The 12827-nt window shown below is 39.7% G+C and overlaps 1 protein-coding gene across 1 annotated transcript in view; it reads right to left on the bottom strand.

Moving 5' to 3' along the window:
- The window catches only part of LOC126325841 (alpha-tocopherol transfer protein-like), a 98325-nt gene that overhangs the window by 38147 nt on the left and 47351 nt on the right, over nt 1-12827 (bottom strand). The window contains exon 3 of the mRNA XM_049995336.1: nt 4108-4199. Coding sequence (XP_049851293.1) covers nt 4108-4199 — 92 coding nt within the window. The remainder of the gene's footprint in view (nt 1-4107; nt 4200-12827) is intronic.

Below are 12827 nucleotides of genomic sequence, written 5' to 3'. Positions count from 1 at the left end.
TTTATCAGTAACAGAAATATTATTACTGCTAACTGACTTTATATCATCAACCTTGTGCTGCTGACCAGACACTTCCTTCACAATTGACCATATGGCTTTAATTTTATTCTGTGAATTAGCTATTCTATTTGCATACCACATACATTTTGTCTTGCTAATAACATTTTTAAGCACCTTACAATACTATTTGTAATGGGCTACTGTAGCTTGATTGTGACTACTTCTAACATATCCTTATCCAACTAGTCAGCCAACCGGGCTGTCCATTACTGCTAGTACCCCGTTAGAATGTTCTAATGGAAAGCAACTCTCAAGGAGCATGAGAAATGTGTTATGGAAAGCATTGTATTTATCATCTATATTATCGCCACTCTTGTTCCTTGACAAGTTTTGAAAAACTCTCTATTGCTGTTGGGTTAACTTTCCTACGTAGTTTGTAATTAAATACGACATTGGTTTGAGTACAAAAACCTTTTAGTGTTAAAATTTGTGCATCGTGGTCTGAAAGGCCATTCACCCTTTTACTAACAGAATGCCCATCAAGTAGTGAACAATGAATAAAAATATTGTCAATGACTGTGCTACTGTTCCCCTGCACCCTAGTTGGAAGGAACACAGTTTGCATCAGATCATATGAATTCAGGAGATTTACCAACATCCTTTTCTTGCCCAATCATGTACAAAATTAATATTGAAGTCACCATATATAACTACTTTCTAGTACTTCCTACAAAGTGAATCAAAAACCCTCTCTAGTTTAAGCAATAATGCTCTGACGTCGGAGTTAGGGGACCTATAAACAACAGCAATTAGAAGAAATTTTGTTTCACTAAATTCAACTAATGCTGCACAACTTTCAAATATCTGTTCAGTGCAGTGTCATGATACGTCTATGGACTCAAATGAAATACTGTTATTTACATACAGAGCCACTCCCCCACCCCGCAAGAAGCTCCTTGAGAAACATCCAGCTAATTTGTAGCCTGGTGAAGGAAGCCTCTGAATTATCAAATAATTTAAGTGGTGCTCTGATATACCAATAATTTCAGAGTTAACATCTATTAGCACTTCACTAACTTTATCTCAAATACCTCTTATATTTTGATGAAATATGCTAATTCCTTCTCTACTTGGGAACATTACATCCTCTGGAGGTGAGCACTTAGTTAGAGGCACTTCCTTTAAGCAGGTATACCTATCAGCTGATTTCAGTCTAAAAAAGGTGCAGCTCTAACATCAACTACTACAGGAATTTTTCTATGAGTGATACCATTATCACCACCACCACCCATTACACTGTCACCTATAAGCTTAGCCAGCCCCCCCTTCCCACATCTATTGAGGTGCAGGCCATGCCTAGTGAAACTCCATCTAGTGATAGACCAAACTGGGACCATTGAGATGTGATCCATGCCCTCCGCCATCAGTGCCCTCCCCAGCCCCACATTAATGTGCCTAACAGCCGCATTAAGGTGAGACCGATCATGACGCTGAAACAGTTGCACAAATTGCACATTAGTGCCACCAGTTTGAGTAGCTATCTTAACCAAGTCACCACTGACATGATATTCCCTGTCACCATAGAGACTGTTCCCTGCTCCACCCACTATCATTACCTGATCCTCTTTCGTAAAATTCTTACATAACTCCCCTATGCTTTCAGTTACCTGAGCCAACACTGCACTAGGCTTCACAATGCTGGTGACCTGGTACTCACTCCCCAACATTTCCTGAAACTGCTGGCTCACACCTCTACTGTGGGAACTACCTAGCAGCAGAACCTTCTTTCTGCTATACCCTGCAACTAACCTAGTCCTCCCAATTGCTGAGGACTGCTGCAAGTTACCTACATCTATGGCTACATGAGGCTCGTCTCCACTTAACTCTGACAGTTGGTCATATCTATTGCATGTATGCAAAGTAAAACTGTCTGAATACCTCCTCTTCTAGGCTACCTTCTTGCCAACTGCCAGTTCCCATTCCCAACAACCCTCACTCTCCTCAATCTAACTAGTTCCTCCTTTGCACATTGTAACTGCACCTGAAGGGCACAGAGCTTACACTCCTGCTCCTCTATTAGCTTGTTTCTACTAGAGATTCTACATTCCCACGAGAGGATCTCCCTAAAATGACCACTGGCTTCCCCACTGCATTCCCCCCAATGAAAATACTTTGAACAAATCCCACACCATAGTACACTACTCACAAATCTACGACAGAGCCCACACTTTTCACTCATGGTAAAATTTTACAGTTACTGAAAAAGCTATACGTCTATGTTACCAAAGCTCAGTTACACCAGTAGAACTATTTAAGAACTAACAATAATGGTCTCGAAATTCTCTGCCTACTAAGAAAGCAGCTATTTGTATTAATACTACTACAACACAGCCAATACCAATACCAGCAAAACTTCACAAAATTATTAGCTAAAACCAAAAAATTAAAACGAACACTGCAACACTAAGCGAAGTTAAAACACTAAATGAAAATTTTACTGAAATATTTCACTAGAAAGACTAATAAACATCAGTTGAAAACTAAAGCATGAAATTTACTAAACGACTTCAACACACAGAAAACTCTATAAAACACAGCAAGTGAATGATTACAAAAGTTTATTAAGTCGTTATTTTGGCACAAACGGCATGCAACACCGCTGAAATCTATTAAATTTAATAACTGTATTACAGAGCACAAATAAGTTTGTCAGTACTTAGCTTAAAACCACTACAGCTGCAGTGCATGCCGCAAAATGTAAACACACTACTGAGGCGCAAGGCTTAGACGAACGACGAAAGCAGACTCACAAATAATAGACCACTCAAGTCAATAACACAAGAAGAAAGACTGAGATTAAAGAAAATCCACTAATAAGTTACTTTTATGGCAAATATTAAAACAAATAAACTTTAAAATAAGTAAATGAAGTCTAAAATTTATAAAACATTAACGAGCTATTTCAACAGCAGTGCTGCACACATGATGTCACACCAGAGTCCTACATTACTGAGTTGTAGGCTAGGGAATAATGTGACATTTGTGTCTTTCTAATGTGCATGCTGTAAATTCAGAAACATGAACTATGGCAATGTTATTACCAAATGCATTCAATCAAGACCAATGTGCTGTTGTTTTCTTGACTGCTGAAAGATGAACACAAGTAAACTTCCATAAGAGAATGAAGAATGTATATGGAGTAGCACAACTGTTGAAAAGCACCAATGTGGAATGGTGCGCCAAGTGCTGTACTGACCGTGACTCAATACAAGATGCTGATTGATCTAGGAGGCCAGACCATCCATTATGGAACAACTTGAGCAATCACCCTACAATCTATGTCACTCTCCATGTGATTATCATGCCTTTGATTCTCAAAAAAATGGCTTTGAAGGATTACTGATTCCTATTGGACGAGGATTTGGAGCAGGCAGTTGTGGAATTCTTCACACTGCAGGATGTGGCATTTTACCAGATGGGTTTCTACAATAATGGGAGACTGCCTCAATGCTCACAGTGATTTTGCCTGAGTGGCCTACTGATTCCGGACTGTATGGCCTTCAAACAAAAAATCTTTGACTGCTCCTTTGTAAGTCATCCAGAGCAGTGCAGTTTGTATGGAAATCAAAGAGAGCTGCCGAATGAGGCAGTACAGTTGTTAAGACACTGACCCCATAGTCAGGAGATGGAGTTTGTCTGGTCATAATGGTTTAGGTTCTCTATGATTCTGCTAAGTCACTTCAGGCAAATGCCAGAGTCCATGGTTGACCACCTCTCCCATCCTCATAAAAGCATACTTAAAAGTATGTTCTTTGTGTAGATATGTTTTGAGGTACTTATTTTAATTGTACTATGATGACAAATCCTATATCACTGTGAGATGATAAATAAATAAATAAATGAATAAAGTGAAAAGGTCTCTTAAAATGTTTCACAATGCTAAATTATATTTATTGTTTCATAATTTTAATTCAATCTCCCATTTGATTATTTGCAGTTGTTTCCATATGCTGGAGGGTTTAGTTTTTGAGAGAATAAACAAATATACACATCAGAATAACACATTTAACTAGATTACTTATGAAACAATCAATACACAAAAATTACCATTTTGAAGGCTTCATTCACATTGTGTTTCCTTGCTCTTAAGAAAGTTAAGAGGAAAGTGTCATCAGTCCTTGAATATAACCCTTTTTCTCCTGGAAATAACAAAGATGCTTTTTTAATGACTGTAGATGTATTGTCCATTCATTTTAAGGTATCTTTTTCCTCTTAAGCACATAATTCCTTCACAGACACAAACAGTCAATTGCATGTGGATGTACAGTCTCTTGTTATGCAGATAAATTATGAAGAAATGATTGCTTCTCATGGAGAAAGATTCTTTTCATCATCTTTGTCCCTCTTGCTTATGGTGAAAGTACAAATGAGCTCTCCTAGCCTGAACCAAACTGGCAGAAATTGTTTGAAATGGAGAAAAAAGATAACTGGCCACCTAAAATGTAAATTGTATTTACCATTAAACGAGCACCAGGCAACTGAAGATGACCAGCTTTGCTCCATGAACAACACCAGTCTGGGAACTCAGATGTGCTGGACCCTAACCTATCAACCCAGGACACAAATTATTTGTTATAACTTACATTCAGCTTAGGGATATCCTCACTCTTTGACCTAAGTTGTTTTACAGATCTTTTATTCCAACTCTTAGGTAATGACACAGCTGTTCCTTACTCTGCTGACAGCACTCATAAATTGCTGTGTTCTGCACATATTCCTTATTCTAAATACAAATCTCTCGCATTTAGTTCAAGTCACCAGGGGTGGCTCATCTGACAAGCCAGAAGGCCCAGCTCACAAAATATTTTCTGATATAATTTTTTTGGTATATTTTTCAGTGTCATATCAAACAGTTTGTGTATGACATGACTTTGATGTAGTACAAGTGACACAGACCAGAAGCAGTCAGGCCCAGTTTCCATCACTGCATTCCAGAGACACGATGTTACTCTGAGCTGTCGGTACCTGGGTCATTCGATCAGCATCAGGGGCCAGCATCAGGTGGTCCATACTCTTCCACAACCCCTGCTCATAAAACTGCAGTCACAGTGACATGACCAAGCAGTTTCCCTTTCTCTGCTTCACGTCTCCCCTTAGCATAGCATAGGGCAAGCTCAGGATGACCACCTGGATGGACCAGCTCACACATACATCCTTTCCCTTGCTACCCCCTGCGAACCCTGCTGCCTGTCCATCCTCCTTGCCCTCCTGTCCACTTGTCTACACAGTGTTTGGGGCTGGGCACCTGGAGCCCACAGCTGGAGCTATGCCCAGAGATCCTCCATCCCTAGCAGAACTGCCAAGCTAAGTTCCCCTCTCCCAGAAAAACTCTCTGGAAATTTTTCAACACAGATATAAGATATCTGAAAAGTAAGTTGAATAAAAATGATGTGTTATTGAAGAATATTATTTAAATGAGCTATATAGGTGAAAAATATTGCACCCAACAAATTAAATGCATCAATGTGGTAAATAAATTACAAATTGTCCAAACTTTCTAAAAGAATTGAAAGTAAAACAAAATATATGCCATTTTGTTTGTGGCAGCTAGTGTATATTGATTTTATCATGATGTATAATAAAGAACAGATATTATTTTCTTCTATTAAATTATTAACAGTGTATACAACATTAATAGGAAATAAAAGAAAAGGGCTATAATTATGTATTAAGAATACATTTCTTCCAAAGAGTTGTGTTCTTGTTATTATTTTACTTTCAGTTTCCTTTCTTTGAGTACAGCAAACCCATCCTTAATGTCATTGAAGTCAAATGTAGCAGCTGTGTCAATTCCCTCGGCAAGATAGCTGAATTTGACAGTCTGCTTCACCATAAGTAGTTTTTTATCACCTTTAATTGGCTGAAAGTGCATTATAATTGTCATTAATATCCTCAATGTTATTTTTATGTTTGCATAAGCATCTAATAACCCATACACTGAAAACAAAAAATTCAAAATATCCAAATGGCTCTTCATCAGCTCTTTCTGGTGGAATTTGAAAGCAGCTATTCTATTAACTAGCTCTGCTGTATTGGTGTTTTGGTTATATTTGGCACCAAAATCTGCTCCACATATCTTAAAATAAGATACAGAACTCTCATTGAATGCTTTCCTGGCAGGAAATTGCAGTGAGCTGAAATGATATATGTCAGACCCATTTCCCATCTCACTTATTATTCTATCAAATATTTTGAAGCAGTCTAGCTTAAACATTTTTCCTCTGGGACTCAGTTGCCTGAAATCAGCAGAAATTGGAAGCATTCCATTAAATAGCACATCATTTATTCAACATCTGGGGGCAAACGAAACTCCAATGTTGAAACTGAGCTAGTTGTATGAATTAGCTGTATGAATTAAGAGCACACATAACCGAAGTGATGCATGTTTGGTTCTGTATTCCAAACCCCTCCTCCCACCCCTACTGCCATTCATCAATGGGAAGTGTTTCAAACTGCAAACAGGCCAATCTTTCAGTAGTGTTCCATTTTCTGGAGCAGTATCATTGAAACTTGAGTATTCTTAGAGTGCTTTTAAAATGAATAATGTAGATTGTTTGCTGAAAATGCTTTTTAATTTATGAAGTATGAGAGAGAAGCTTGAAATCATTACCATATTTATTATTTTTCTAATGTTTTTTGAGCAGCAAGACATAAATGAAGATTATATAACAAACACTTCAGAGCAATTCCATTATAAAGTTTATTGACTTTTTTCTGGGCCCCACCAACACAAATGAGCACCAGCTGCCATTTATGGTTACTGCCATTTATGATTACTCTCGACAGTTCAGTACATATATTGCAGCAGCCATCAGTTCATTCTCTTCATACAATAGTAACCATCATCAACATATCTTCCAGAAAGTGTAGAGTGATCTCTGTCTGTATATCTCAATGTATGTATTATTCATTTTTTAAACTAGATGTGATGCGGTATTAATAAGTTCTTGCAATTTTCTTACATAGTGAAAATGTGTCAATTAGTTGGTACAGAATTATTGTTATAGGATGTTATCAAATACTTACCTCCCAGTTACAAACCTCTAGAAGGTGTTTGATGTATTCCACTATTCATTTACTCTCATCTGCATAGATCTGAATGATACTCTTGTTGGTTTGGTAATATTGGTGCATTTTTATATGATTTTTTTCTGATACTTTCAGACAACTCATGAGACTTTTAATACCAACTGACTTTTCTCTCGTTATAATTAGTATGCTACTTGAAACTTCCTGACAGATAAAAACGGTATGCTGGACTGAGACTCAAACCTGGAAAATTAGCCTTTCACTGATGAATATTCTACTACCTGAGCTACCTGATAACCACTCACAAACTATCCTCACAACTTTACTTCCATCAGTGACTAATCTCCTAACTTCCAAACTTCACAGAAGATCTCCTACATAACTTGCAGGATTAACCTCTTGGGAAAAAGGATACTGTGGAAACATGGCTTAGCTACAGCCTGGGAGATTGTTCACAGAACGAATTTTCACTCTGCAGTGTAGTATGTGCTGATTTGAAACTTACTGGTAGATTAAAACTGTGTGCTAAATGAGGACTTTAACCCAGGACTTTTGCAATTCATGGGCAAATGCTCTTCCCTGAGTGCTAGTCTTGCAAGTTACATAGGAGAACTTCTGTGAAGTTTGGAAGTTAGGAGATAAGGTACTTACAGAAGAAAGCTGTAAGGACAGGACATGAGTGGTGCTCTGGTAGCTCAGTTGATAAAGCACTTGTGCACAAAAGGCAAAGGTCTCCCATTTGAGCTCCAGTCTGGTACACAGTTTTAATCTGCCAGCAAGTTTCATATCAGTCCACACTTCTGCACTCTGAATAATCATTCTGGAAAGAATGCTACATGTTTCTCCACTTTCCACATTTTTCATTGTTTTTCAGTAATTCTTAGACTCAGCCCTCAATGTGTGTACATAAGATCTTGTTACACTGTACATCAATGACCATGGATGCTACTTCATTTGCATGGAGCTGTCTATTGCCAATCGCTCATGGGTACATATAACAATAACATGTCTACATCTACATCTACAACTATACCTACACCTGCAACTACATACACACTCCACAAGTCACTTTATGGTGTGTGGCAAAGGGATCCTTTACCACAAATAGTCACTTCCTTTCACATTCCACTTGCAAAAAAAGCAAATGGAAAACAATTGTGTGTGTACCTGCATATGAGCTTTGATTTTTCGTATTTTACCTTTGTGGTCCTTATGAAATATGTATGTTGGTGGCAATAGAATAATTCTGCCAGTCAGCTTCAAATGCTGGTTCTCTAAATTTTCTCAATAGTGTTTCTTGAAAAGAACTTTGCCTTACCACCTGCCTTACCTCTAGGAATTCCCATCTGATTTCCTGAAGCACCTCCATAACATTTGCAAGTTGTTCAAACCTACTAGTAACAAATGTAGCAACATTCCTCTTAACTGACTTGATGTCTTTCTTTAATGCAGGCCACGTGGATTCCAAACATTTGAGCAGTAACCAATAATAGGTCACACTAGTGCCCTATATGAGTATGTGGTCTTCTTTACATACTAACCACCTTTCCTAAAATTCTGCTAATAAATCAAAGTTGATAATTGGCCTTGCCTACCACAATCCTCACATGTTTATTCCATTCCATTATTGCAAATTCATTTCATTCCATTATTGCTTTGCAATGTTACACCCAATATTTAAATGATATGATTGTGTCAAGCAGGACTCTACTTTGCTGTAGACGAATGTTATGGGTTTGCTTTCCTACTCATCCCAATTAACTTACATGTTTAGCACTAGCTGCCATTTGTCACACCAACTAAAAAATTTGTCAAAATCATCTTGTATTCTCCCACGGTCACTCAGCTACTACATTTTCCCATATACCAGAGTATTGTCAGCAAACAACAGCAGATTGCTGGCCACCCATTCTGCCAGATAATTTATGTACATAGAAAATAATAGGGGGCCTATCACACTTCTATGGGACACTCTTGAGGATACCCTTGTCTCTGATGAACACTCACCATTGAAGACAACAATTGGGATCCATTATCTAAGAAATCTTAGAGACACTCACTCATCTGGGAAACTATTCCATATATTGGTATCTTCATTAAAATTCTGCCATAAGGCACTGTGTCAAATGCTTTCCAGAAAGCTGATTATGTGGAATCTGCCTCCTGCTATTCATTCATAGTTTGCTGTATATCATGCAAGGAAAGGGCAAGCTGAGTTTTGCATGAGAGATGCTTTCTGAAGCCATACTGATCTGTGGCCATAAGCTTTCCAGTCTCTAGGAAATTTATTGTATTTGAACTCAGAATATGTTCAAGAATACTGTAGTAAACCAATGTTAATGATATTGGTCTGTAACACAGAAACTGATGTCACCAAAAGGACTTACGCAAAATAGTTACAGTTCTATGTAACAGGAAAAAAGGCTGCAAATAGAAAATAGTTCTATTTTATGCAATAATTAACATACAGCTGAGAACTAATGACAAGTGATATTTCACAAGAATGAAACTTAGGGCTGCCCCTTTTTCTTGTGAATGTATGTGACCTTCCATGAGCATTATTACTGGATGTTAAGATTGTTTTGTTTCCAGATGATACTCACATTGCAATAAATAGTTAATCACATATAGTTTTAGAAAGAGCTGTTACTGAAACTTCTGTAGACATTAATAAATTGTTCCTAGGCAATTATTTGTCATTAAACTTGAAATATACCTCTTCAAACCAACAAATTAGTTTCTGGAATCAGTATGAGAACAAGAATAAACTACATAAAGATTTAAACTCATTTACATCAGGCTAGTAAGAATTTCAGAAACACACTTTCTCATTTACTTGCCAACAACTACAAAAAGTTAAGCTACTAATAAAATACACTCCTGGAAATGGAAAAAAGAACACATGGACACCGGTGTGTCAGACCCACCATACTTGCTCCGGACACTGCGAGAGGGTTGTACAAGCAATGATCACACGCACGACACAGTGGACACACCAGGAACCACGGTGTTGGCCGTCGAATGGCGCTAGCTGCGCAGCATTTGTGCACTGCCGCCGTCAGTGTCAGCCAGTTTACCGTGGCATACGGAGCTCCATCGCAGTCTTTAACACTGGTAGCATGTCGCGACAGCGTGGACGTGAACCGTATGTGCAGTTGACGGACTTTGAGCGAGGGCGTATAGTGGGCATGTGGAAGGCCGGGTGGACGTACCGCCGAATTGCTCAACACGGGGGGCGTGAGGTCTCTAAAGTACATCGATGTTGTCGCCAGTGATCGGCGGAAGGTGCACGTGCCCGTCGACCTGGTACCGGACCGCAGCGACGCACGGATGCATGCCAAGACCGTAGGATCCTACGCATTGCTGTAGGGGACCGCACCGCCACTTCCCAGCAAATTAGGGACACTGTTGCTCCTGGAGTATCGGCGAGGACCATTCGCAACCGTCTCCATGAAGCTGGGCTACGGTCCCGCACACCGTTAGGCCGTCTTCCGCTCACGCCCCAACATCGTGCAGCCCGCCTCCAGTGGTGTCGCGACAGGCGTGAATGGAGGGACGAATGGAGACGTGTCGTCTTCAGCGATGAGAGTCGCTTCTGCCTTGGTGCCAATGATGGTCGTATGCGTGTTTGGCGCCATGCAGGTGAGCGCCACAATCAGGACTGAATACGACCGAGGCACACAGGGCCAACACCCGGCATCATGGTGTGGGGAACGATCTCCTACATTGGCCGTACACCTCTGGTGATCGTCGAGGGGACACTGAATAGTGCACGGTACATCCAAACCGTCATCGAACCCATCGTTCTACCATTCCTAGACCGGCAAGGGAACTTGCTGTTCCAACAGGACAATGCACGTCCGCATGTATCCCGTGCCACCCAATGTGCTCTAGAAGGTGTAAGTCAACTTCCCTGGCCAGCAAGATCTCCGGATCTGTCCCCCATTGATCATGTTTGGGACTGGATGAAGCGTCGTCTCACGCGGTCTGCACGTCCAGCACGAACGCTGGTCGAACTGAGGCGCCAGGTGGAAACGGCATGGCAAGCCGTTCCGCAGGACTACATCCAGCATTTCTACGATCGTCTCCATGGGAGAATAGCAGCCTGCATTGTTGCAAAAGGTGGATATACACTGTACTAGTGCCGACATTGTGCATGCTCTGTTGCCTGTGCCTATGTGCCTGTGGTTCTGTCAGTGAGATCATGTGATGTATCTGACCCCAGGAATGTGTCAATAAAGTTTCCCCTTCCTGTGACAATGAATTCATGGTGTTCTTATTTCAATTTCCACGAGTGTACAAATTAAGAAGAGTTAACAATTTATTGACAGCCAACTTTCAATTCACTGATGAATTTCTTATGAAAATGATTACGTATACATTGATGAAATTCTCTTAGGTTTCCAGCCACCTCAAATTGTTTAAAATCCAATAGCTTTCTGTTGGATACTCCTCGGCCATTGTCAATGCATGACTGTCTTTTGGTTGCTGCTACCATCATTATATAGCCACACTGCCTTATGTGGAATTACTGGTACTTGCTTCAGCGCCATATAAGGTAATGTTTATGATGTGTGCCTGCCATGCCTGCTTCAATCTTCCAATGTCCACATCTCAAGCCATGTTTCACTGCAGACCACTATCTTTATTCAAACTGTCATCAGGAATTTTTGTCTTGATCACTTATTTTATTATGGTATACCAAAAACTATTAGTCTGTGTAATAACAGATGTCTCCTCAAATGCATTACAATGTCCATTTCCTAGAGCATGCTCTGCTACCATTCATTTCTCAGGGTACTGAATGTGAAAACATCTCTCATGTTCTATACAATACTGTTCAACATGAATCTGTCCACAGCCACATGGTATTTTATATACTCCTGACATTCTGAGTCCTATATCATCTTTCACATTAGTCTTGAACTGTCAAATTTTTGCTGGAGCCCTGAAGACTGAATTGACTTTATGTCCCTTTAGGAGCCAGCTAATCTTTCCTCTTACTGTACTGAGTCACAGAATGGCATAATTGCAAATTTCTTTGGTTCCTCCTCAGGGACCTTCTGTTCACACATTTTTGGAAATAATGGCTTACAAAATCTGGTAGTCATTGCAGCTGTTTTCCTTGATTACTTTGTGTAAGTGACTTAGTTTTTTTGGCAGGTTTCCAGCATCTGAGATGGCTTCTGCTAGATGCATCAAGGTCATCAGAACAGAACATTTCTGTGATGGATGGTGATAGCTGTCACCATGCTCATATCTGCCCTTTGTTGGAGGGTTTTTGGTACACATTGCGGCTAAGACACCCATTTGTTTTATGGCAGATGAGGACACCAAGGAACAGCAGGGCACCATCTGTCTCTACCTCCACTGCGGACTTAATTTTGTAAAGGATAATGTTGACATGGTCCAAGAATCATGAGAGAAGTGTTGTAGGACTGTTGCTATTCACGATATACATAAATGATCTTGTGGATGACATCGGAAGTTCACTGAGGCTTTTTGCGGATGATGCTGTGGTATATCGAGAGGTTGTAAGAATGGAAAATTGTACTGAAATGCAGGAGGATCTGCAGCGAATTGACGCATGGTGCAGGGATGGCAATTGAATCTCAATGTAGATGAGTGTAATGTGCTGCAAATAATTAGAAAAATAGATCCCTTATCATTTAGCTACAAAATAGCAGGTCAGCAACTGGAAGCAGTTAATTCCATAAATTATCTGGGAGTATGCATTA

Source organism: Schistocerca gregaria, chromosome 2 (genome assembly GCF_023897955.1).
Source record: "Schistocerca gregaria isolate iqSchGreg1 chromosome 2, iqSchGreg1.2, whole genome shotgun sequence".
Taxonomy (NCBI): Eukaryota; Metazoa; Arthropoda; class Insecta; order Orthoptera; family Acrididae; genus Schistocerca; species Schistocerca gregaria.
The sequence above is the reverse complement of the archived record's forward strand: the minus strand, read 5'-3'. Positions and strand labels throughout refer to the sequence as shown.